The sequence below is a fragment of the Mobula hypostoma genome, chromosome 4 (assembly GCF_963921235.1).
Source record: "Mobula hypostoma chromosome 4, sMobHyp1.1, whole genome shotgun sequence".
Classification (NCBI taxonomy): domain Eukaryota; kingdom Metazoa; phylum Chordata; class Chondrichthyes; order Myliobatiformes; family Myliobatidae; genus Mobula; species Mobula hypostoma.
This window is the reverse complement of record NC_086100.1, coordinates 94,747,180-94,770,325: the sequence shown is the minus strand read 5'-3', so window position 1 is coordinate 94,770,325 and position 23,146 is coordinate 94,747,180. Positions and strand designations below refer to the sequence as shown.

Here is a 23,146-nt window from a genome sequence, read left to right as displayed (position 1 = left end):
ATGGTTCCATGCAATTGATCTCAACCACAATTGCCTCTACTTCATACCATACTCAATGCTTCTGAATTTTCCACAGGGCTCTGAATTTCCTTGCCTTACCAATGGAAACCAATAAAATTTCAGACCTCTGTTTTAGTCCTTTGACAAAATAGATAGATTGTCAGTTTGATGTCACATATCACTGTCACTTCCAGTCCTTGTACACTTCACATCTGTAAATCCATTTGTTTCCAGCTTGGTAACATCACTATATTATGCCTTGCCTTATTGGTTGTTCCAATTTATTTCTCTCATTATATTGACTTTCCTCAGATACAGCTGGCTTACCTCCACCCTCTAAACTTACAATTTAAAGCAGGACTGCCTGACATTTTCAAATTCCTTTATGGCCTTTCCCTTCTGCTGAGCGTGTAACTGTCTAGAGCTCCATAGTGGTAACTTTTTTGATATCCGGCCTGATTTTAACTGATGTCTGTGTCTTGTGCTCCTGAAGTTTTAACCTATGGTACCCCTTTGCTAAACTTGTCTGATTTTCAACCTCAGGTGCTGCATGTGCCTCCAAAGTATGCTTAATGGAAAAGTCAATCCTGGTGCAGACAAAACAATGGAATTGGTTTTCTGATCTTTGTGCCTCAACATCTTCTATGTAGTGTTTTTATGCAGATCGAGCATTCTTTGAATGCAGTCAAGATTCAGTATACAAAACATTAAAATGCTGATGTTTCTCCTCAGACATACATAGCAAGTCATCAGCCAATACTTGAGTGAAGAGATACACTTGAGATTTCAGGTTCAGGACCCTTTGTCAGAACTTTGAATACGAATATGAAGAGTCCCATATCTGAAACAACTATTTCCTTTCCACATGTACTGCCTGAACTGAATACTTTGAGCAGCTTTTGTTTTTATTTCACAGTTCTAGCAAATGAGATTTTTGATTTTTCAGCAAAGAATACAAGTTAGTTTCCAAAAGCAAATAACCCAACTTCTGTGCTATTGAAAAGTTACTTTCTCTTTCCCATTTCCAGAAAAAGGTCTTGGACCAATAACATTAATTATCTTTCTTTTCCCAAATGTTGCCTGAATGTATTCTCTTCTTGTTTTTAGTTCAATTTCATTTTGGTGCAACTAAAGAGATAGATTTTTGATTATCCTTGGTCAAACTATGGCTTGGGATGGCATGAGAAGAGAAGCAGAGAAGAAAAGAAGCCCAAAGACTAGAAAAATAGAACTGCCTATCTTTACAGCCATAGGATTAAAGGAGTGCTGCAACCATGCAAGTTCTCAGAGTATTTTTATGGAAATTGCCAAACCCACTTATTGCTATAACATCAGTGAGAAGGTGCTAGATGTATACAGACTTACCTTCTGAGAACTCTGTACAGGCATTCCGTTTTGCAGCTTGCTTAAGGTGCTGGGGCGTACAGTGGGGAAAGTCCAAACTGGACACTGATCTCTTTCATCGGCATCAGCTTCACTGTTTACAGATAGCAAGCTCCCATGAGAATACTTAACATCAGAACCACACAGGGAACTTCAGTTAATCTTTATTAAATAGCTTCAGTATTTCTAGTCATTCTCAGAGGCAGTCATATTCATAACAGCACCAAAAGGGACTTGATGTATGGCATCACCTCACCAAATAAAAACAGCTAGTTCCCAGATTCAACCGCAGTTCCTCTTTTTTGTGTTCTCTTTCTCAAGTATTTTGCTTTCATTTTCGTTAACCTACATTGCTAATCAAAGTGATTACTGTATATGCTGTTTTCTGATCTGTTCCTTCTGTCAAAAGGTGCCATCTCACACCAATAATTAAACTTATTCCACATTTACAAGTCCATTCTATAACATTATTGTCCGCGCCTGCATTTAACAGGAATAGGCTTGAGACTGAGATACAAACTTGGAGAGGAGAATCTTAAAATGTCTCAACAAATACTAAAACATGCTAACACACACAAAATGCCTAGGGAACTCAGCAAGTCAGGCAGCATCTATGGAGGGGAATAAACAGTTGATGCTTTGGGTTAAGACCCTTCATCACAACTGGAAAGGAAGGGGGCAGAAGCCAGAATAAGGTGGTGGGGAAGGGGAACGGGTACAAGTTGGCAGGTGATGGGTGAAACCAGGTGAGGGGGAAGGTGGGTGGGTGAGGGAGAATGGATGAAGAAGCTGGGTGGTGATAGGTGGAAGAGGTAAAGGGCTGAAGAAGAAGGAATCTAAGAGGGAGGACAGTGAACCATGGAAGAAAGGAAAGGAGGTGGAGAACCAGAGAGAGGTGATTGGTAGGTGAGAAGAAGAAAAGGGGTAAAAGGGTAAATTAGAAAAGAGGGGGGGGAGTAATTACCAAAGAGTCAGGGAACAGCAGTGAGAGAGGGTCTCAATGAATTCCCATTGAAGAAAGGATTTATACTTCTTAAGAGTATGCACATCTTAAGAGACTTCACAGTGGAGCAGCAAATCAAACACAAGAGATTATGCAAATGCTGTAAAACTTGAGCTCTTCTATTAATATCTTCCTTCTTTTGCCTATCACCTCCCAGCTTCTTACTTCATCCCTCTCTGCCCATCACCTGCCACCTTGTACTCTTTCTCCCCACCCCCACCATCTTATTCTGGCTTCTGCCTCCTTCCTTTCTAGTCCTAATGAAGGGACTTGTTTGATTGTTTATTCCTCTCCATAGATGCTGACTGGCTTGCGGAGTTTCCTCCAGCATTTGTTTGTGTTACTTAAGATTTTAAGCATTTGCAGTATCTCGTGACTGAAACAGGATAAACCGATTATTTGATTGCACAGAATATTCCTGACAAACCAATGAATAATAAAGTGTATTAAATGAAAGGAAAATACATTTTGAATAAAAACGTGTTCCTCAGAGTAAACTGAATGCAGGAACACACATTCAGTTATTGTGTACCCCCTCCTATCACATAGATACTTACAGGTCAGAGTCTTCGGAACTGGACTCCTCACCGTGACCTTCTGATTTCCAACGTTTGTAGCGGTCAATCAGTTCTGTTAGGTAAGAAGTTTTCTTTGTGTAGCGCTGGATGTACTTGTGTTTCAGAAGTTCTTTTGCTGTTGGTCTCTAGGATTTGAAACCAGAGGTTTTAGAGTTCCATGGATCTTTTGATCTCCCTTGCATCACCTACAGTATTTCCTGTTTCTCATTTTCCAGTCATGTGGTTTTTAGCCACCCTTTCAGTTTAATATTCAGACCATTCTTTTGTCATTACTTTAATATTTCTAGTTAACTTTCATACACTGGCTCAGTGCTACTGGTGATCTATAACTCACTTGAAACCTTGAATTGCATTCTCGTACAGACCTATTGATAACATTTTCCATACATCCAACTGAAGTTAATAGGTACAAATAGGCAAACCACAAAAACACACATCCAGCTTTTTGCAAAATGATAGAAGCTAGCCTGAAGTTTCAGCAAATTAGGTGAAGACATTTTTAACGTGGCCTGCCACCTGATTAGATACAACTCTGCACAGCAAGGGTAACTTCCATTTATGTAGTACCTTCGATGCAACAAGATCATCTCACTGTTAATCAACACAGGTGCACCTCAAGGATGTGGGCATACTTAGCCCACTAATCAACTCTCTCTATGCTCATAACTGTGTGGCCAGGCACAGCTCAAACACCATCTCTAAATTTGCATCTACCATTAAAGACCATCACCATCTGGGACATGACTTCTCTCATTTCTACCATTGGGAAGGAGGTACAGGAGCTTGAAGCTCACACTCAACATTTTAAGAACAGCTTCTTCCCTTCCGCCATCAGATTTCTGACCAGTCCATGGATTATACTTTAATTTTCAACTTTTGAACTATTTATTTATTTTGTAACTTAAAGTAATTTTATTGTCTTGCACTGTACTACCGTCGCAAAACAATAAATTTCACAAGATATGTCCTTGATTGCGAAATCCCACAACACTTCCCAGGAGCATTAATAAAAATTAATCATGAAGGAAATAATCAGATGATTTAAAGTTTAATCAAAAATGTTTTAGAAAGCATCTTTAGAGGAAAGAGAAGTAGATGCCAATGGAGGCTTAGAGAGCTAACTCCAGCTTGCAAAACTTTTCTTTAAGTGCATTACTGACAACCAACATTTGGGAAGCTGTAATTGTCCTTGATAAGGTGTTCAGAATCATTTTCTTGTACTACAGTAATCTATGTGACATTTCACTCTGCTGTTAAGTAGTAATTTCAGAATGTTGCAACAGCAACAATGAAGGAACTATCGCATAAATCAAAATCAACACAAGTTTTAACTTAGAGGAAATGTGGAGGTGCTGGTGTACCTCTGGATGGAAGTCATAAGCTGTGAGAAACTTTCAAAGAAAGTTTGAAAACATGATTTAGTAAATCTCATAAGTATTATGCACTAGTCATTTTGTGCCTCAAGAAAGCCATTAAGATTTTGAGGGGCAGATGGTGTATTAGTCAAGCAGATTGCCTTGGGTTGATTGGTGTAAAGCTTTACTCACTGTAATTGGAATTACACAGCTAGAGTATAAAACAGCATACACCTGAGTTATGCTAGTAAAAGCTTTGAAGAAGCACAGCTTGACGTGTTTTTTTTTGTCCTTTTACCCCCATCCCCATGTACTGCATTTATCTGGCCAGTTTAATTAAGTCTCCAGTCACTGATGACTCCTAAGATATAGAGAAGGTTGTCGTGTTGCTTGGGTAAACCTTACCACTTCAACCCAAACCTGGAGATTGCCCAAGTCTTGCTGCATGTGCCTATGTGTATCTGAGAACTTTAAAATGAAACTGCATATTACTTATTCATTAGCTAATGTTTCCAATTCTTTGTGTTAAACTAGAGAGGATCACTGATGAAGCAGCCGAATTGGGTATGCCTCAAACACTCTCACAAGGGTCAGATGTAGCAATGTCTTTGGGCCAAACTGATTTTCCTCTTAGAACTGCACAGTAGCTTCCACTTGTGACAAGTGAACTTAGACAGTCAAACATTTTCCTATTGATTTCCATTTTACTTGGGTTTCTCATGGGTACACAATTATATTCTGCCTTGATATCACCACCAGTCTTTGCCCTTTTCTATGTACTTTGGACAAGGATGTGCTGAACTTAGTTATCTGATCCCTGCAGAACCTAGAATCAACAGATATGAAGTTAATGGTGAGTGAATGTATCAGACCTATTCCATCACTTTAATGTTAATTGAGAGCAGATAAATGGACTGGTTCAGTGACTAGGTAAAATTATCCTTCATGGCTTCCCCTGGACATAATCATACAACTTCCCTCCTCAATGGGTAGACACCATTGCAGGTGCAGAAAGAGCTTGACTAGAGCTGCATCTAAAGGACAATTTTTCAGCACTATCAGGATATTGTTGAAGTCCATAACCTTTGTGCTCAATGCTTGGTGTCACTGGCATTGAAGCAAATTGGTCAAAAATTGGTTTTGTGAAGAAAATAATAATAAGGATAACCTCTGTGGCACCCCTGGCTGAAAAGGGTAGCCAACATTTTAAACAGTCATTATTATTTTTGCAAACAACAGGAATTCTGCAGATGCTGGAAATTCAAGCAACACACATGAAAGTTGCTGGTGAACGCAGCAGGCCAGACTTGTCCATGGTTGTTGCTGGAGTCAACATCCTGGCCTGCTGCGTTCACCAGCAACTTTTATGTGTGTTGCTTGTTATTATTTTTGATTACTTTTGGCTAAGCATACAAGGCTTTCAAGATATTTGAGTGAACATCAAAAACATTTTCCCCTTCCAATTCTGAAAATATTCTGGTCTGACTCAGCCAGATTTGACATTTTCATAATCCACATGCTGAGCATTTCTTGTCCTTCCAGCTTTATAATTTTCTGCTTCATCACACACAACATACTGCACTTCGAACCTGGTGTCATCTGTAAATAGACACACAACTCTCCTTACCTAAGAAGCCGAAAAACACCCCAAGATCCCTCTATACAGCAATACTCCCATGGATTCAGACATTTAGTGGATACTTCCATCTTACACCTGAGATGGCACAGTACAATACCTTACATGTATCCAGATTAACCTCCAGCAGCTATTCCTCTGCCCAGATTTCCACCCGATCTATATGCTGCTACTTCCTCACTCTACACAACTCCACCAACTTTTGTGACTTCTGTGAACTTACCAATCAGTCCACCTATATCTTCACACAAATCATTAATGTATATCACAAACAACAGAAGCCATAGCACCGATTACAAACAACAGAAGCCATAGTACCGATTCCTCCAGTAGTCACAGACCTCCAGTCAGAATAACACTACTCCACCACTCTCCTCTGTTTTCGAAGGTCAAGCCAGCCTGAATCCGATTTACCAAGCTTCTGTGGATCTCAGCTACCTTAATCTCCTGGATCACCCAACACGAATTACCTTGTTGAATGCTTTACTTAAGATATTGGCCTCACCGATTACCCTTGTCATCTCCTCAAAAATTTGTAAAACCATGGAAAGACATACGAAATGCTGGAGGAACTCAGCAGGTCAGGCAGCATTTATAGAATTGAATAAACAGTTGACGTTTCAGACTGAGACCCTTCTTCAGGACTGGAAAGAAATGGGGAAGACAGAATAAAAAGGTAGGGGATTGGATAAGGAGGACTAGGTAGAAGCTGATAGGTGAAGCCAAGTGGATGGGAAAGGTAAAGGGCTAAAGAAGAATGAATCAGATAGGAGAAGATAGTGGACCACGGGAAAAAGGGAAGAAGGAGGGGCATTGGGGGAGGTGATAGGCAGGTGAGAAGTAGTAAGCAGCCAGAATGGGATAGAAGAAACATAGAAAACATAGAAACATAGAAAATAGGTGCAGGAGTAGGCCATTCGGCCCTTCGAGTCTGCACCGCCATTTATTATGATCATGGCTGATCATCCAACTCAGAACCCCGCCCCAGCCTTCCCTCTATACCCCCTGACCCCCGTAGCCACAAGGGCCATATCTAACTCCCTCTTAAATATAGCCAATGAACTGGCCTCAACAGTTTCCTGTGGCAGAGAATTCCACAGATTCACCACTCTCTGTGTGAAGAAGTTTTTCCTAATCTCGGTCCTAAAAGGCTTCCCCTCTATCCTCAAACTGTGGCCCCTCATTCTGGACTTCCCCAACATCGGGAACAATCTTCCTGCATCTAGCCTGTCCAATCCCTTTAGGATATTATACATTTCAATCAGATCCCCCCTCAATCTTCTAAATTCCAATGAGTACAAGCCCAGTTCATCCAGTCTTTCTTCATATGAAAGTCCTGCCATCCCAGAAATCAATCTGGTGAACCTTCTTTGTACTCCCTCTATGGCAAAGATGTCTTTCCTCAGATTAGGGGACCAAAACTGCACACAATACTCCAGGTGTGGTCTCACCAAGGCCTTGTACAACTGCAGTAGTACCTCCCTGCTCCTGTACTCGAATCCTCTCGCTATAAATGCCAGCATACCATTCGCCTTTTTCACCGCCTGCTGTACCTGCATGCCCACTTTCAATGACTGGTGTATAATGACACCCAGGTCTCGTTGCACCTCCCCTTTTCCTAATCGGCCACCATTCAGATAATAATCTGTTTTCCTATTTTTGCCACCAAAGTGGATAACTTCACATTTATCCACATTAAATTGCATCTGCCATGAATTTGCCCACTCACCCAACCTATCCAAGTCACCCTGCATCCTCTTAGCATCCTCCTCACTGCTAACACTGCCACCCAGCTTCGTGTCATCCGCAAACTTGGAGATGCTGCATTTAATTCCCTCATCCAAGTCATTAATATATATTGTAAACAACTGGGGTCCCAGCACTGAGCCTTGCGGTACCCCACTAGTCACTGCCTGCCATTCTGAAAAGGTCCCATTTATTCCCACTCTTTGCTTCCTGTCTGCTAACCAATTCTCCACCCACACCAAAACCTTACCCCCAATACCGTGTGCTTTAAGTTTGCACACTAATCTCCTGGGTGGGACCTTGTCAAAAGCCTTTTGAAAATCCAAATATACCACATCCACTGGTTCTCCCCTATCCACTCTACTAGTTACATCCTCAAAAAATTCTATGAGATTCGTCAGACATGATTTTCCTTTCACAAATCCATGCTGACTTTGTCCGATCATTTCACCGCTTTCCAAATGTGCTGTTATCACATCCTTGATAACTGACTCCAGCAGTTTCCCCACCACCGACATTAGGCTATAATTCCCCGGTTTCTCTCTCCCTCCTTTTTTAAAAAGTGGGGTTACATTAGCTACCCTCCAATCCTCAGGAACTAGTCCAGAATCTAACGAGTTTTGAAAAATTATCACTAATGCATCCACTATTTCTTGGGCTACTTCCTTAAGCACTCTAGGATGCAGACCATCTGGCCCTGGGGATTTATCTGAAGGAGGGAAGGAAAGAAAAACTGGAAGGACAAATTGATGTTCATGCCATCAGGTTGGAGGTTATCCAGACTGAATATGAGGTGTTGCTCCTCAACCCAGAGAGTGGCCTAATCATGGCAAAAAAGGAGGCCGAGGCCATGGCCTGACCTGTCAGAACAGGAATGGGGATAGGAATTAAAATGGTTAGCCACCATGACCTCCCTCATGCAAACCTTGTGAACATCCATAATGAAACCAGGCATTTATAGACGTGAGAAAATTTTATCCTTAAGGATCTTCTCTTAATAATTTCCCTCCAACTGACGCACGGTTCACTGCATTAGAATTTCCTGGTTTGTCCCAAATGCCTTTCTTATACAAGGGAACAACGCTGGTTATTCTCTAGTCCTCCCATAGTCTTGAAGGTGTACTTATCTAATTATTATTTTCAAATTCATGACTTTAAAATTTAAGGCCTCTAATTAGTTCCTCCACTTGATATTTTTAGATTCCATCTACTTGTGGTATATTCCTCTATTTAAAAATACATAAAATACTTAAGTCTTCTTCCATTTCCTTATTAACCATTACAATATTGCCCATATTTATATTTAATGTACTTTCATTCTTCCTTATCTCTCAATTCCTTTACACTCTGACAGCTTAAATGTTCTTGCGACATTTTCTTTGTACAGCTTGTACATTTTTCTGTTTCCTTTGATGCTTTTTATAGCCGTCCTTGAATCTACTTTTTCTTTTCCCGCTAAATATTTTCTCTCAACTGATTTGCTTCACTTTATGGATCACTATTGCTCAACTACACAAATACAGTACATCAGCTTATTGTCATTAGTTGAAGGAAGTTTTTCCACAATGAGAATATGAAAGATGAACCATTTAGTCCAAAGAGCCTAAATACATACATCAGTATTCTTTCCCTAAATCACACCCTACTTCCACAGCCTCCATAGCCCTTGAAAGTTCAGCATATTGTGACAACAGACCAAGTTATCAGAAGATTGATGCCGATAAGAGGGATAAGAGAGAGACAAATGGGGGAAACATTCAAAATGCTAATAAGAGAGAGACGAGAGAGATTAAGGAAAAGAGACACAGTTCCGAGTATTGTTTAGACCAGTTGCTTTGAACCTGAACTATTTGAAGTTTGATGGACAGGCGATACCCCAGCAGGGGGATAAAAGGAACAGGTTCGCTAAGGCAAGCGACACACCACGACACCACGAGATAACAAGACCCTGAAAGTGCGTTGTGCCCCCCCCCCCCACAAGTTGGTGGGAGTTTTTGGAGGTCTGGTCGCGGGACCAACCATAAACGCACAGGGTGAAAAGGTACGATCACGGGAACCTGGTGTGTGTGCCCGCCCTTGCCTGGGTGCCGGGTTCACCGCAGAAGAACGATCGTATCCGGAATGGAGGGGTCACAGTCGGTGACCTCAGAAGACATTACAAAGGGCTCGCCCGAAAGCTAACTGCGAGGAATATCAAAGGTCTGTTTGAATCCGATTTGAATATCATCATTCGCTCTCTCTCTCTCTCCCCCCAACGGCACAACAGCGATTACTGCGAACTGAACTACACTGAACTGAACTCTGTGTCACTTGAGACTGATCATTTTACCCCTAGACTGCGATAGAGCTTGATTATCCTAGTTCTGTGTACATGTGTGTTTTATCATTGCTGACCTGTTGCATTTATATCCTTATGTTTAGAGTACTGTGTTACTTATTTCTTTAATAAAACTTCCTTAGTTCCAGTAATCCAGACTCCAACTAAGTGGTCCATTTCTGCTGGTTTGGCAACCCAGTTACGGGGTACGTAACATAAGTGGGGTTCTCGTCCGCGATTTTGAACGCTAAATTTGGGACGGGGTAAATTGATTGGGTTAAAATTCCCGAAAGAAAGAAAAGGCAAACAGCAGAAATGGAGATTGTTTAAAGGCGCCGACCTTGGAGGCATTAGAGGATGCCAGGAAAGCAGAATTGGCAGCTGTGGCCAAACGGCTGAATCTTTTTAAGGGGAAGTCGACAATGAGGAGAGAGGAGATACACAGAGCTATCGTAGAGCACTACGTGTCTAAAGGTGTGTTTCCCCAAAGGGAGCTGGAGGTGATATCTATTGAAAAACCTGGTGGAGACGCAGTACAGGTGCAGATGGAAAAATTGAGACTCGAGCACGAGTTCCGGGTAAGGCAGCTAGAACACGAAGAGAAACAATTAGAACGGCAAGAGAGAGAGAAACAGTTAGAACGGTAAGAGAGAGAGAGGCAGTTGGAGCGAGAAGAGAGGCAGTTGGAGAAACAGAGGGAAAGGGAATTTGAGCTGGAGAGGTTAAAGATGATGGCAGCGCAGGGGCCCATGCCGAACCAAGGTGGAGGGTTCAGGGCGACCCAGGAGGTTAGGCTGGTTCCCCCATTTGACAAGACCGATGTTGATTGGTATTTTCTCCATTTTGAAAAAGTTGCTGCAAGTCAGGACTGGCCAGGGGACAAGTGGGCTGTTTTGCTTCAGAGTGTACTTAAAGGAAAAGCCCAAAAAGCTTACTCGGCTTTGTCCGCAGAAGATGCCCAGAGGTATGAGGTGGTGAAAGAGGCCATCCTCAGGATTTATGAGTTGGTCCCGGAGGCATACCGGTGAGGTTCCGGAATGCGAGGAAGCAGTATTTAGAGTTTGCCCGTGAGCTGCAGACATATTGTGAGCGTTGGTGTGCCTCGAAAGGGGTCAATGGGGATTATGACAGACGGCTACAGCTCATCCTAATTGAGCAGTTTAAAGGTTGTGTCCCTGAAGGTATGAGACCCTACCTAGATGAGAAAGAGGCAGACACTTTAGCCACAATTGCTAAGTTAGTGGATGAGTACGCGTTGACACATAAAACGAAGTTTGCCCCGAGTAAAGGCTACCAGAAGGGTAGTCAGGACGGCGGGGAGAGTCTGCCAGAAAAGTCAGAAAGTAAGCCAGGGACTAGTGAGAAGGATAAGGTAGACCGGGAGCAGTTTGGTAGGAAGTCTCCTGGGGTCGTATGCCATAATTGTGGGAAAGTCGGACACTTTGCGTCCAGTTGCTTTGCCCCAAAGAAGGAGATGGGGAAAGGAAAAACGGCGGTTCCGACTGGCTGTATTGAGCTGGTAAACAAACCGCCAGGAGAGAAGAGGTCTGATAAGGTTCAGGAAGGGCACGAGAGGTTTATCTCGGCTGGATTGGTGTTGGTGAAGGAGGGTTAAACTCAGTTCCAGTACAGAACTGGAGAGACACTGGAGCTTGTCAGTCACTGATATTAAAGAGTGTGTTAGACTTTAGTTCAGAGACCCAGACTGGGGAGGTCAGGGTTGTAAAAGGCATTGGAAAAGGGACTGAAGCAGTACCTTTGTACCAGATACACCTAAAAAGCCACTTGGTCTCTGGACCGGTCACGATAGGGGTGAGGCCCGAACTACCGATGAAAGACATGGAGGTCTTACTCGGTAATGACCTTGCCGGCGGAGAGGTGTACCCAGCAGTAAGATCGACAAGCCAGCCTGCCAGCATCGAGGTCCCGCCCATGGGCTCACAGGTTTATCCCGTTTGCGCAGTGACTCGGCGTGTGTCCAGAAAGGCTGCCGAAGAAAATATAGAATTGGCTGAGACGTTTTTACCAGCCTTGTATCAGAAGGGATTAGAAAGTGAGGAGCAGCGTAGTGAAACAGAAATTAAGGTAGATTTATCATTAGCAAGGAAGGAATTTGTACAGGCACAGGAGCGAGACGAGGAGCTGATGGTTTTGGCGGAGACAGCTCTCTCTGAAGCAGAATTAAAAAGGGAGCCAGTGGGCTATTGTGTGGAGGAGGGAGTGCAAAGGAAGAAATGGAGACCAAGTACCGTGCCCGCAGATGAGGAATGGGGGGTGGTGCCAAAAATTTATGGGGATGAGATTCTTAACCTGGCCCGCAAGATACCCCTCAGTGGACATTTTGGGGGGAGGAAAACAGTCGGTAGAATCATGAGAGTTTTCCTGGCCACACAGGAGGAAGGATGTTATTGACTATTGTAGACGTGAGTTAACACAGTTCGAGGCTTTTGATATGCTAACAGCTTGCCACGATAGGCGAACAATCCTAGTCGGTGTTATCGCGAAAATTAATGAGGCTAGGGTGCCACCTGATAAGGGGAGGACCCATTTTGAAAAGATAAGTGTGGTGCCGACCAGATGGGAGAACTGTGTTGACCAACTTTGCTGATGAGTTCTCTCACCTAACCCCCCAACAAAGCCAGCTGCCGCCAAAGCTAATTAAACAGCACACACACGTATGTCCCAATGTCCCGAGGCGATGCAAAGAGCTGGGACATGGGATTGTGTTCACATCAGGTCAGCATGGTGAGCAACACCCCTATAGGATGATTAATTCAGTGACAAATGGGCTAAAGAACGCAGAAGCGTATATTGACGATGCAGTGGTCTGGAGTGACACGTGGGAGGAGCACATTGTGGCACTGTTTAAGCGGCTATTTGAAGCCAGCCTGACAGTGAACTTCGCAAAAAGTGAATTCGGCCACAGAAAAATCACTTATCTGGGATTTGTGGTAAGACAGGGGCAGCTGGCTCCAATGCAAGCTAAGGTACGGGCTATCTCTGAAGTCCCCACCCCGACAGACAAGAGAGCCCTGAGAAGGTTCTTGGAGATGGTGGGGTACTATCGGAAGTTTGGCAAAAACTTTGTGGATATTACCCACCTTCTTACTAAGCCCTTGCCAAAGAATGCTAAGTTGGTGTGGGACAACCCTTGTTATCTGTGTCCGGGACAAAAACCAGAGAAGTTACACTGATCACAACTCATTAGTGTTTTTGGCCACTATGAAGTTTGCTAAGTTGGAGCCTGGTCTTAGAGGATTATTAAAATAATACATATAAAAGGAACGGAAAATGTGATTGCTGACTGTCTGTCAAGGTGTTGACAACTCAAAGTTCTCTGTATTAGCCAAATAGCTGATGAACATGTCTATTTGTGTGTATCTAATAATGTATTCATGCCTATAATTTTTACCCCGGTAAAAATCCTTTGAAGGGTAGGGGTGTGACAACAGACCAAGTTATCAGAAGATTGATGCTGATAAGAGAGATAAGAGAGAGACAAATGGGGGAAACATTCAAAATGCTAATAAGAGAGAGACGAGAGAGATTAAGGAAAAGATACACAGTTCCGAGTATTGTTTAGACCAGTTGCTTTGAACCTGAACTATTTGAAGTTTGATGGACAGGCGATACCCCAGCAGGGGGATAAAAGGAACAGGTTCCCTAAGGCAAGCGACACACCATGACACCATGAGATAACGAGACCCTGGAAGTGTGTTGTGCCCCCCCACAAGTTGGTGGGAGTTTTTGGAGGTCTGGTCGCGGGACCAACCATAAACGCACAGGGTGAAAAGGTACGATCGGCGGGAACCTGGTGTGTGTGTCCACCCTTGCCTGGGTGCCGGGTTCACCGCAGAGGAACGATCGTATCCGGAACGGAGGGGTCACAGTCGGTGACCTCAGAAGACATTACAAAGGGCTCGCCCGAAAGCTAACTGCGAGGAATATCAAAGGTCTGTTTGAATCCGATTTGAATATCATCATTCGCTCTCTCTCTCCCTAACGGCACAACAGCGATTACTGTGAACTGAACTACACTGAACTGAACTCTGTGTCACTTGAGACTGATCATTTTACCCCTAGACTGCGACAGAGCTTGATTGATCCTATTATCCTAGTTCTGTGTACACGTGTGTTTTATCATTGCTAACCTGTTGCATTTATATCCTTATGTTTAGAGTACTGTGTTACTTATTTCTTTAATAAAACTTTCTTAGTTCCAGTAATCCAGACTCCAGATTTCTGCTGGTTTGTCAACCCAGTTACGGGGTACGTAACAATATGAAGACAATACTTGCCACACTATAAGCAGAAATGGCTGTAACAACTGGTGTTATTACATTTCATGGGATAGGAGGGGGAGGGTGGGACACAAATGGATTTCTGCTCCCTGCAGACATCCAGTAACACCTTTTGGAAAGTACTATATATTGACAAATGAGGAACCAGAATTGTCATAAACAGAAGAGATTCAGTCAATGCTGGTAAACCAGAGTAACACACACAAAATGCTAAGTGGAACTCAGCAGGTCAGGTAGCATTTACAGAAATGGATAAAGAATTCATGTTTTGAGCTGAGACCCTTCATCATGACTGAAAGGAAAAGGGAAGAAGTCTAAATAAGAATGGGGGGAGGGGAAGTGTACAAGGTGATATGTAAGGAAGAAGGTAGGTAGGTAGTGGAGGGGGTGAATTGATAAGCTAGGAGGTGATAGGTGGAAAATGTATAAAAAGGCTGAAGGAGAAATCTGTCAGGACAGAAGAGTGGACCATGGGAGAAAGGGAAGGAGGAGGGACAGAGAGAGGTGATAGTCAAGTGAGAAAAGGAGAAGAAATGAGAGTGGACCCAGAATGGGAGATGGAAAAGGACAGAAGGGGACGGAGGAGAAATTACCAGAAGTTCAGGTTGGAGGCTACCCAGGCAGAATATGAGATGTTGTTTATCCAATCTGAGAAGCAGGACTGTCATACTTAAGCTGTGATAATTTCTTGGGAAGAAACTGAGAAGCTACCAGCAGACAGAACCACGCCAAAGCAGAGAAATTCTGAACACTACGCAAATGTATAACTACTTTTGAAATATCGCTCCACCCATTTTTCTCTAATATAATCTACATCAACTTTAAGATTATTTGTTTGTTTAACAAACTGGTTTATCTACATTCATGTGTAGCACTACACAACCTCACACTTATAATCTCTACACTACGGCAGATCTTACATATTTCTTTTAACATTCCCTCATCCTGATAACAGTAGAGCAGCCGCACAAATACTTCTCTATATAAAGCCTTTGTTTAACACATCCGGCCTTGACGGTAGATCTGATGCCTCAATGTAGAAAGATTGTAAACTAAAACTTCACTCACTACACTTGATCCAAGTCTGTATTTAATTTAGTTTTTTTGGGCTATACTTTTAGATGCACCATCCTCAGATAAGCAGTAAATGCAAGTATGCTCTCTTTCTGCCCTGGTGAATAAAGGATTTTACAGCACAATCTGAGTCTGATTTGTCCTCATTTCCTAGCCAACATTTATCCATCAATGAAGTTTGGAATAACACATCAACTGGTATTTACCACACTTCTCAGTGTTGAATGCACAAATTAGCTATTAAATTTCTTTACAATAATAAACATAACTCAAAGTAATTTGTGGGAATTAAGTGCTCAATATTCTTTGTAAACATTGTAGATGCTTTTTAATTCTTTCTTCCCTTTTAATTTTTCATAAGCACAGATACTGGAATACACACCTCTTCATTAGTTACACAAATTCTGGACCATCCATATTCCTTCCTTCAAAACAAATCAGACCTACTTACAAATTTGGGGTCTTTGTTGAGGCAAGCCTCTACAAATTCTTTGAAGGGTTTGCTGTAATTTCCTTCCAGAGTTGGGGGGTTGTTCTTCGGAATAAGGAATAGAACTCGCATAGGATGCAACTCCGAGTTAGGCGGCTCCCCCTTTGCTAATTCAATTGCAGTTATTCCAAGGGACCAGATGTCTGCCTGAAAATTAATGTCAGAGAACGAGAAACTATTTAAAAAAGACTAGGTTTCTACATCAGTCTACATTTGGCAACTTTTCTATTTATAAGTATGAATACAGAAGCAGCTGTGATATATCAGACTAAAAAATTGCCCATGAAAATATTGTTATTTAAAAAACTGGTAGTGTCTTGGTTTTTAAATGTGACAGAGCTGTTGAAGTCATTCAACAGAGCTTCCAAAAGCATGGATTCCAAAATTAACTAATCTTGCACACCACTCTGGGTTGCCACAGTGGCAACTACATTTCCAATTCGTCACCTGGCAAATCTAGACCTAATCTCCAAACCACACAACCATTCCTAGCTCACCACCTATTTCCAGTCTGTGCAGAGAAGTGACCAGATTTTGTTCATTGTTGAACCTGTCGCTTCTAAAGAACACGCTGGCTCTCTTTCATACATTGCAGTGTAGTGAACCCAAACTGTACAGGAGTAATAGGTTAACAGACTGGGAGTTCATTTTGCTTAAGTCTCGTTCTTTGGTTTAGTTCATTTAGAAGAATAATCAAGTTTAATCTGTTTACTCATGATGTGGAAAAGTTTGGTTCCCTCTCCCCACCCTCATCGGGCTTCTCTGCTCCAATGATCTTTGTGGCATGAAGCCATCTTCATACTTAACAATGATTAAAACTTACATTAATTGGACCTTCAACCAATTAGATAGAAAAGTAATTTCTGGAGTGATCCAGTTATCTAACAAACTATTGAGTAACACAGATACAATTAAAAATAAAGGGGGGAACAGAAACAAAAAGGCAAAAAATGGAAAACAGATGGCAAAATTGGTGTGGAAGATAAAAGGAACCACATGCACAAATGGGAGAAAAAGTACAGCGGGCAAAATGGAATTAGTAGCACATGCATTTTACCAATAATGGTACACAACATGTAAGTAAATGCAGATTACTGAATAACAAAATTAGCCAATTTTGTTTAAGACCAGAAGGATTTTATCTAGTTGACCTGATTTAGAATCCATGAGCTGTGGCTGAGACACCCGAGATCTACTAAGATTTTTCCCATTTTCACAAAGTCATAGTATTTTATTGCAGCTATAATATTTATCATTGCTTAAATAACCTCTGAATTTATTTTTCAAGGATTAATGCTGAATGAGCAAAGTCAAAAACACATAACTACAAATACCAGACACAGACAAGGAGAAATAAAGAGAAAATGCTGGAAATGGCAGAACAGACATTATCTCTGGAGGCAGCAGAGATTTCAGGTCAAGACCTTTCATCAGAGCAATTTGGTAATGTCAGGTCAGATCACGCGCTTTTTAGCTAGCAGTCTAACAATAACAACAAAAATTCAATGGAGCCTTTTCAGGAAAGATTTTTAGTTAATGTTTCTCAGATTGCGGTGTCAAGAAAGAAGTCAGTCTTAAAGCAAGGGGTGGAACAATCATGACAGAAATGAGAAGAAATTTCTGCACACAGATTGATAAATCCTTGCAACACACAGCACAAAAGGGCTGTGAGAGTTCAATGGTTGAGTTCAGTCAAGTGAGATGAATAGATTTGGTTAAATAACCACTTATGAATTGTTCAGCTTTCAAGGGAATCCTTATTTATCGAATTAGTGCAGGGAAGATCCGCCACGATCATACTGAATGGCAGAACAGACACAACGGGCCATATTTTCTATTTCTTATGAGGTTTGCTGGTAGCTGCACTTTCTGATGCCTTGCAGAAGCGGTGGCAGGAATAAGGTGGTTATCAGATACCTGATCTTCTGCTCTGCAGAAGGCCTGAGGCAAGAAGTTAATGCATTCCTGCATTTTGTTTTAAATAACTTCATGATGAATTAAAGCAGGGAAGGGGGGGAGGGAAAGGGGGGGTCCCGAGCTGGAAAGAGCTGGGGGGTGGGGGGGGGGGAGGGGAGGCCAAGCGGGCCGAACACCATACAGCTCTCATTGATGGGGAGGGGGGAATCACATGTTCATACAGCCTGTTGTTGCCAGTACAATCTTCAATGCGTGGTGTGTTGGGGCTATGGCATCAGCACAGGTGATGCCAACAGACTCAATAAAGCGATCAGAAAGGCTGGCTCTGTTATAGGAGTCATACTGGAAACTGTGGGAGAACTATCAAGGCAATTTATGTAAAGTCCTGGCAATTCTGGACAATGTTTCTCACCCTCTGCATGCCACCTTGCCTGAACAGAAGAGTCATTTTAGTAATAGATTAAGACTATTGTGCTGCTCCAAAGAGTGCGACATGAGGTCATTCTTACCCTCGGCCATTACATTCTATAATGAATCAACCTATATCTGGGGAAGTGATGACACCGTCCTGTTAAGATTGTTCAAGGTAACTTTTTGAAAAATTCTTTCTTACTTCTCTTCTAATACTGGATATCTGTGCACCTGTAACTCTACTGTGACATTGTAACTTCCTTTGGGATCAATAAAGTATCTATCTAATCAAGTAATATCTATTAAGTTAGTTGAAGTACTGTAATTGGTCACAGCTCAAAATTTGGAATAGTTGAGTTTAACAATCATCTTCCACTTCTTCCCATTACAATTTAGCTGGGGGAAGCCACTTGCCCAGGCAATTTGAGCAATATTCAAATGTTATTCCTGGAATAGTGCTTGTGTTGAATTGAATTTTCTCTGGTTTTGTGCACTAAAGGTGTTTGTTGATAGCAATAGGAACAATCCTGGAGGAGAGTAGAACACAAACCCACATACCAAATGACTGCATTTGTTCACTTACTTTGAAGTCATATGCAGACTGTTTGATGACTTCTGGTGCCATCCAGAAGGGCGTGCCCACAAAAGTGTTCCTCTTTATTTGTGTATCTGTTAGTTGGCCTGCAACTCCAAAGTCTGCGAGCTTGACGTCACCTTGTTCTGACAGTAAAACATTAGCAGCTGTGGAGAAGTGATAAAATAGAAAATTAAAACTAAACGTAAGTCAGCCTTGGTTTAAGTCCCCAGAATCAGAAGGCTGTGGGTTCAAATCTTAACTCCAGAGACTTTTGCACCTACATTTAAGCTGACACTCAAATGTAAAATTGGATTAGGAGCTGTGTGTGACAACTTGGAAATGGGTATGGGAAGGCAAAGTCACCTAATCTCAGCGACCAGCTCAAACACGAGGAATTCAGCAGATGCTGGAAATTCAAGCAACATACATCAAAGTTGCTGGTGAACGCAGCAGGCCAAGCAGCATCTCTAGGAAGAGGTACAGTCGACGTTTCGGGCCGAGACCCTTTGTCAGGACTAACTGAAGGAAGAGTGAGTAAGGGATTTGAAAGTGGGAGAGGGAGGGGGAGATCCAAAATGAAAGGAGAAGACAGCAGGGGGAGGGATGGAGCCAAGAGCTGGACAGGTGATTGGCAAAAGGGATGAGAGGATCATGGGACAGGAGGCCCAGGGAGAAGGAAAAGGGGCGGGGGGGGAACCCAGAGGATGGGCAAGGGGTATAGTCAGAGGGACAGAGGGAGAAAAAGGACAGAGAGAATATGTGCATATAAATAAATAATGGATGGGGTACGAGGGGGAGGTGGGGCATTAGCGGAAGTTAGAGAAGTCAATGTTCATGCCATCAGGTTGGAGGCTACCCAGACGGAATATAAGGTGTTGTTCCTCCAACCTGAGTGTGGCTTCATCTTTACAGTAGAGGAGGCCGTGGATAGACATGTCAGAATGGGAATGGGATGTGGAATTAAAATGTGTGGCCACTGGGAGATCCTAATTTCTCTGGCGCACAGAACACAGGTGATCAGCAAAACGATCTCCCAGTCTGCGTCGGGTCTCGCCAATATACAGAAGGCCACATTGGGAGCACCGGACGCAGTATATCACCCCAGCCGACTCACAGGTGAAGTGTCACCTCACCTGGAAGTACAGTCTGGGGCCCTGAATGGTGGTAAGGGAGGAAGTGTAAGGGCATGTGTAGCACTTGTTCCACTTACAAGGATAAGTGCCGAGAGGGAGATCGGTGGGGAGGGATGCGGGGGACGAATGGACAAGGGAGTCGCATAGGGAGCGATCCCTGCGGAAAGCAGAGACGGGGGGAGGGAAAGATGTGCTTAGTGGTGGGATCCCATTGGAGGTGGCGGAAGTTACAGAGAATAATATGTTGGACCCGGAGGCTGGTGGGGTGGTAGGTGAGGACCAGGGGAACCCTGTTCCTAGTGGGGTGGTGGGAGGATGGAGTGAGAGCAGATGTGCGTGAAATGGGGGAGATACGTTTGAGAGCAGAGTTGATGGTGGAGGAAGGGAAGCCCCTTTCTTTAAAAAAGGAGGACATCTCCCTCGTCCTGGAACGAAAAGCCTCATCCTGAGAGCAGATGTGGTGGAGACGGAGGAATTGCGAGAAGGGGATGGCATTTTTCCAAGAGATAGGGTGAGAAGAGGAATAGTCCAGATAGCTGTGAGAGTCAGTAGGGTTATAGCAGACATCAGTAGATAAACTGTCTCCAGAGACAGAGACAGAAAGATCTAGAAAGGGGAGGGCAGTGTCGGAAATGGACCAGGTAAACTTGAGGGCAGTGTGAAAGTTGGAGGCAAAGTTAATGAAGTCAACGAGCTCAGCATGTGTGCAGGAAGCAGCGCCAATGCAGTCGTCGATGTAGCGAAGGAAAAGTGGGGGACAGATACCAGAATAGGTTTGGAACATATATTGTTCCACAAAGCCACAAAAACGTACCACATCCGTTATTTATTTATATACACACATTCTTTCTCTCTCTCTCCTTTTTCTCCCTCTGTCCCTCTGACTATACCCCTTGCCCATCCTCTGGGTTTCCACCCCCCCCTTTTTCCTTCTACCTGGGCCTCCTGTCCCATGATCCTCTCATATCCCTTTTGCCAATCACCTGTCCAGCTCTTGGCTCCATCCCTCCCCCTCCCCCTCCCACTTTCAAATTTCTTACTAGCTCTTCCTTCAGTTAGTCCTGACGAAGGGTCTCGGCCCAAAACATCGACTGTACCTCTTCCTCAAGATGCTGTTTGGCCTGCTGTGTTCACCAGCAACTTTGATGTGTGTTGCTTCAGCAACCAGCTGTCTTTTTCCTTCTGTCATTCCCCAATGGCAAGTTTTCTCCTTTATTCCCAACTCAATTTCTGCAATTACATTATCGTTCACCTGGCTCGATTGCAGCTTTCTCACTGCAGTTCTGTGCTTTGAGTTTGCACCCAGTTTCAGAAATAGAACACGTCTGAGGTCAAGACTGATGTGGAGCACTTGCGTAGTACTCACTTGCAATGCAGTAAGATCCCATCACCAAAGGGCTTTCGGTATGTGTCACAGCAATAATTCAGTATGCATTACATGGTGTGCTTGATAGCAGAAATTTCTCGCTTTCAAAAAGATATTTTTCATCCTCCTTGCTTTTTTTTCTCCAATCACCAGCGTTTAAGTCAGAAGAAAATCAAATTATAGCAAATATAATTATGTGAAAGCAGTCACTGCCTTTACTACTACATAAATGTGAATGAAAGGTGGTGTAAGCTCACACATGTACTGTAAAGGAATGATTAGGTAGCCCGGACATCAAGCATGGGATATGACCATATTATTTGCCTCAGGAATTCTCAACCGATGTTTTAGCTGTTGTTTACATTCAGCCATTGGCTGATGCAAATGTGGTGGTGCGACACTATCCTTTCGACCGTCTCTAGAATACAAACTCAATATCCCAATGCTTTTGTGGCTGTTACTGGGGATTTTAATCATGGTTCTCTCAAGGTAACAATATCAACTTTTTATCAATATGTCAGTTGCCCTACATAGAACAAAAGAACACTGGACCTTCTGTATGCAAATGTAAAGGACGCATACAGTGCGGTTGCCCTTCCCCTACTCGGCAGATCTAATCACATCCTGGCCCTGCTAACACCCGGGTACGTGCCTCTTGTCCACCAGCAGCCTGAATCAACGTGGATTGTAAGGAGGTGCACTTAGGATATTAATGAGGCACTTCAGGAATGCAGTGAGAGGATGGACTGGGATGTGTTATGTCAGCCACACAGGGAGGACATTAACAAAATGACGATTGTATCACAGACTATATCAAATTCTGTGAGAACACCATCTTGCCAGCCAGGACTGTACACTGCTTCCCCAACAATAAGCCCTAGATCACCAGTGACCTGAAAGAACTTTTGAACAAGAAAAAGAAAGCCTTCAGGTCTGAAGATAGACAAGTACTGAGGCGAGTACAGAGTGGACTGAGGGTAAAGCTGAGGGAGCGCAAAGAATTTTACAAGAAGAAGCTGGAGTGCAAGCTTCAGCAGAATATCATAAGGGATGTATGGTTGGGCATGAAGCAGATCATTGGCTTCAAGCTGAAGGAAAGGAAGATCGAGATGGACTGGGCCAACAAATTAAACACGTTTTTCAACAGGTTCAGCATGGGGCCTCCTGCTGTCCCCTCCTCCACTTGCCCAAATCACACAGCTTCCCTACCCCCGAAGCCTTCTCCCTCCACCCCTTCCTCCCCTCTGGTGACTGCTTATGTTCCAAACCCTCAAGCTTTTAAGTATCCTGCCTCCTGGGGATGACCACCCTACCCAGCCTGACTGTGATTGCAGATCAGGTTAAGAGACAGCTGGAGAGGCTACACCAGGGCAGGGCTGCTGGACTGGAATGCAACAGCCCTAGGATCCTGAAGGCCTGTGTAAACCAGCTGTCTGGTATTTTGCAGCACCTTTACAATCAGGGCTGAATCAGGTTAAGATACCGGTGTTATGGAAGATTTCCTGCTTGCACCCAAGAAGGGAACTCCACCTGAACTTATTAACTACAGACCAATTGCCCTCACATCTCATGTGATGAAGGTGCTGAACAGGCTGGTCCGCAGGTGAGAACTTCAAAAGTATATTCCAGTCAATAGTAAGGACAGTCAGTGTGGGGAAAGCCGGCCTTGGATAACTAAGGAAATAAAAGGTAGTATCAAATTAAAAGCTCATGTGTACAAAGTTGCAAAGAGTAGTGGGAGACTGGAGGATTGGGAAAATTTTAAAAAGCAACAAAGAACAACTAAACAAAAGGAAAGGGAAGATAGAGTATGAAAGTAAATTAGCACAAAATATAAAAACAGATAGCAAAAGTTTTTA

At 43.0% G+C, this 23,146-nt stretch overlaps 1 protein-coding gene across 1 annotated transcript in view; it reads right to left on the bottom strand.

The window, feature by feature from the left end:
• Window positions 1-23,146, bottom strand: part of stk25b (serine/threonine kinase 25b) — a 93,848-nt gene that overhangs the window by 10,349 nt on the left and 60,353 nt on the right. Inside the window, exons 5-8 of the mRNA XM_063046173.1 lie at window positions 18,795-18,952; window positions 15,845-16,030; window positions 2,944-3,089; window positions 1,366-1,477 (exon numbers count right to left, since the gene is read on the bottom strand). Coding sequence (XP_062902243.1) covers window positions 1,366-1,477; window positions 2,944-3,089; window positions 15,845-16,030; window positions 18,795-18,952 — 602 coding nt within the window. The remainder of the gene's footprint in view (window positions 1-1,365; window positions 1,478-2,943; window positions 3,090-15,844; window positions 16,031-18,794; window positions 18,953-23,146) is intronic.